The sequence below is a fragment of the Triticum dicoccoides genome, chromosome 4B (assembly GCF_002162155.2).
Source record: "Triticum dicoccoides isolate Atlit2015 ecotype Zavitan chromosome 4B, WEW_v2.0, whole genome shotgun sequence".
In the NCBI taxonomy this organism is placed as follows: Eukaryota; Viridiplantae; Streptophyta; class Magnoliopsida; order Poales; family Poaceae; genus Triticum; species Triticum dicoccoides.
The window spans coordinates 409,951,921-409,955,225 of NC_041387.1; the positions used below are offsets into that span (position 1 = coordinate 409,951,921).

General features: G+C 60.2%; 1 protein-coding gene across 1 annotated transcript; it reads right to left on the minus strand.

The window, feature by feature from the left end:
- Positions 1–249: 249 nt before the first annotated feature.
- LOC119296390 lies at positions 250–1,690 on the minus strand. The gene has a single exon (XM_037574784.1). The coding sequence runs from the start codon at positions 1,670–1,672 to the stop codon at positions 542–544; it is 1,131 nt and encodes a 376-aa protein (XP_037430681.1). The 5' UTR covers positions 1,673–1,690; the 3' UTR covers positions 250–541.
- Positions 1,691–3,305: the final 1,615 nt, after the last annotated feature.

The window sequence follows — 3,305 nt, forward strand, 5'->3', positions numbered from 1 at the left end:
ACTCTTACACCAAGAGGTCAACTGGTTGTTACGTTACCCGCGGAAAAAAAAACTGGTTGTTACACTATACACATAGCAACAAGCAAGACAAGCTATCATTGGACTCGTGAAGAACTTCACGGATTGATTACCTTAGTTTTTCAGTTGAGCGAATCTTCTACTTGTTAGTGGCCAATAGATCTGGGAGTCATGGGTTTGCAACATCTCATACCATAATAGGTCGTGGAGTTGGTGAAGCATTGCTCAAATTATGTTGTAATAAATAGGTACACAAATCTTAATTTACATACAAATACAAATAATTCTCCAACAAAAGGAGGCAGAAAATGCGACGAGCAGCAAAATCCTTCATCCCTTATCATTAGCATCTCACAATTTTATTTGCCAAGCTACACCAAAACACTCCCCTCCGTCCTAAAATAATTGCCTCAACTTTATATTAACTCTAGTATAAAGTTATACTATGGTTGGGACATTTATCTTAAAACGGAGGGAGTACTACTGAAGATTCCGTGACGGGTGTACAGTCTGCTGTGATGTCTCACGCCTGCTTCCCCCTGACCTTGTTGAGATGCACAAAGTCAAAGGCCACCACGACGGTCCTGTCCATCCTCTTGACGACGAACCTCTCCACCAGCACCGACCGGCCGGCCACCTTCTCGGCCTCCTCCTCCTCGTCGACCCACCCGCCCCTGTACTCCTCCCACCGCATCCTCTCCCACACGCTCGCGCACACCCCCACACTCTGCCCGGCCACGGCTCTGAACCACACGTACCCGTCACCGTGCCGCGAGGCGCCGCTGGACACCTCCTGCCTCGCCTCCAGGCTGCCGCCGATGAACACCTTCCTGCTGTAGAGCTTAGAGCCGCTGTGGGTGTCGTGGACCGGCTCCCAGCGCTGCTCGAGCGCCACCTCGTAGAAGGCGGCACGGTCCATCTGCTCGGACGGGGACATGCCATCTTCTTTGATGAGATAGAACGGGCAGTACCATTTTCCGACAGCCGTCGACACCGCCGTCGCCGCGGGGAAGGCGTCGAGGAGGCTCGCGTCGGCGAGCTGGCGCGACCGGAGCGCCACGTTGAGGCCCGGCGCGTCGCCGAGGTCGAGGTGGTTCTTGGTGGGCTTGGAGGCGTACACGCGCCAATACTTCTTGCGGTAGAGGTAGTTGGGGAAGCCGTCGGCGGCGACGGCCTTGGCCGTGAACCTGCCGCGGCGGCGCTGGACGATCTCGATCTTCTGGTAGAGGTCGGCCGGATCGAACGGCTGCGGCTTGACGTCGTTGATGCAGCGGCAGAAGCAGCACGGGGTCATGTCCTCCTCGCGGGAGCAGGTCCGGACGAGCCCCTTGCGCTTGCCCGAGGCGACGACGGCGTAGTAGCGGTTGGAGGCGACGGGCTGGTCGGGGACGGGCACGAAGACGACGGAGTCGGTGTAGGTGGTGCTGCTCTGCCCGTGGTGCTCCGTGTAGCGGAGCGTGAGCACGCGGTTCTGCGGGAACGGGAGGTCGCGCACGCGCGTCCCGCCGCACTGCCCCCAGCAGCACGTCTCGTCGTCGTCCCCGTCGTCGTCGCCCTTGACGACGAGGTAGCCCGAGTTCCGGCCGTCGGGCGGCGGCCAGGAAGCCGCCTCCGGGTGGCTCATGAAGAGAGAGAGCGGCTTGGTCGCGTACATGGCTCCTTGATTTTCTGCTTCTTGTGTGTGTCCTTCAAGTTTACTTTTGCATATATACATACAGCACGGGTACGGCACTGAAACTATATGAAAATATGTTTGTGACCTGATCTTATCGTGTGATTAGTAAAAGGGAGTTAGACAAGAAAGTCGGGACGACCGTGAGTTGTTCACTGGACCAAGGAAACGCGTCGTTTGACGCGATTAGTTGCCGCTAGCGCACGTAGTACCTCGTCTGTTGGACGTATTGCAACATTCATAGTTTCACGAGAAATTGCCTCTGTTTGACCACTGGAATCTCCGAGGAGTTTCTTGTTTTGCCGGGAACAAGGTACGGCTTAGGGCATCTCCAGCCGCGCCCCCAACAGGCCCTCCCGAGGCGATTTTATCGCGCCGGCGCCAAAAAAGACCCCAGTCGCGTTTCCAGAAGCCCGTTTTTCGTCGGCTCGGGTCAAAACTGGTGCCGGCGGATCCAGGCCGAACCCGGCGCTCTGGGGGCGCTTGGGGAGCCGGCACAAGCGAAAAAGGCGCGTGGGCCCGCCCTGGAGGCGGCCCGAGGGCCTTTTCCCGCCGTTTCTTGACGCTTTTCCCTCGCATCTCTCCCGCTCGCTCGCCTTCCTCCCGCCATTCTCTCCCTTTCTCCCGCCAAACCCCCTCCCGCTCGCCGCGAAGAAGTACGCCATGCCGCCGAAGAAGTACGCCATGCCGCGCGCGGCGGCAACCGCGACTGGCGCCGTGGCCCAGCCGAAGCAGAGGAAGCCGAGGGCGCCGCCATCGAAGCCATCGGGCCTGTCGAACGCCGAGTGGATGGTGGAAGTTCAGCGGCGCGAAGCAGTCACCGCCGACAGGCGGAACAGGTCCATAGCCAAGAAGGCCCGCGACAACGCGGCGCGCGCGGCGGCGTCTTCCTCATCGGTCGACCAGGCGGGGATGAATCCACCCGTCGTCAGCCACGCCCAGTACGCGCCCTGGGGACAGCAAGGTGCCGGATCTCCATGGGGTTCATCGTCGCCCGGCTACGCCGACGGCGACGCGCACAGTGGGTTCAACCCAAACGTGACCTTCCCTCATGGTCACCCCGCTACGCGCACGCCCACGTCCACAAGTGCATTGACAAGTGCGAGAAGTGGGCGGAAGTCCGACGTGCCCTCGACAAGGCCAAGGAGACATACAAGCCGGACGCGATGACTCTGGGCGCGTCAGAGGGGCGGCCGGACGGCCACAAATTGGCAAAGAAGGGGAAAAGCGCCGACGCGGCAACCGCGCGAGTGCAGGAGTCCATCGAGTATTGCCTCGCCGACGCCAGGCCCGGGCCGTCCTACGTGAAGAGAAGACCGAGGCGCGGTGGTCGTCGCTAATGAAGAACAACGCCATCAAGCTCGACCTGCTCCGGACGAACGTCGCCGCGAAGAAGAGGAACACCGACATGGCTTTTCTGATGGGCGGGGCGGACATGCTCCAGAGCAACGACGAGAAGCTCAAGGCGTGGTACCTGGTGCAGCGCGGCCTCATCCTGAACGAGCTGCCGACGGCAACGCCGACGACGCCCATGACCACACGGACGCCAAGCCCGAACGACGCCTCTACATCGCCGCCCAGCAGTGCCGAAGCCGCGCCGACGCAGCCCAGCATC

Excerpts from the sequence above, each read along its gene's own strand:
- LOC119296390 (XM_037574784.1), bottom strand. The coding sequence starts at position 1,672 with ATGTACGCGACCAAGCCGCTCTCTCTCTTCATGAGCCACCCGGAGGCG.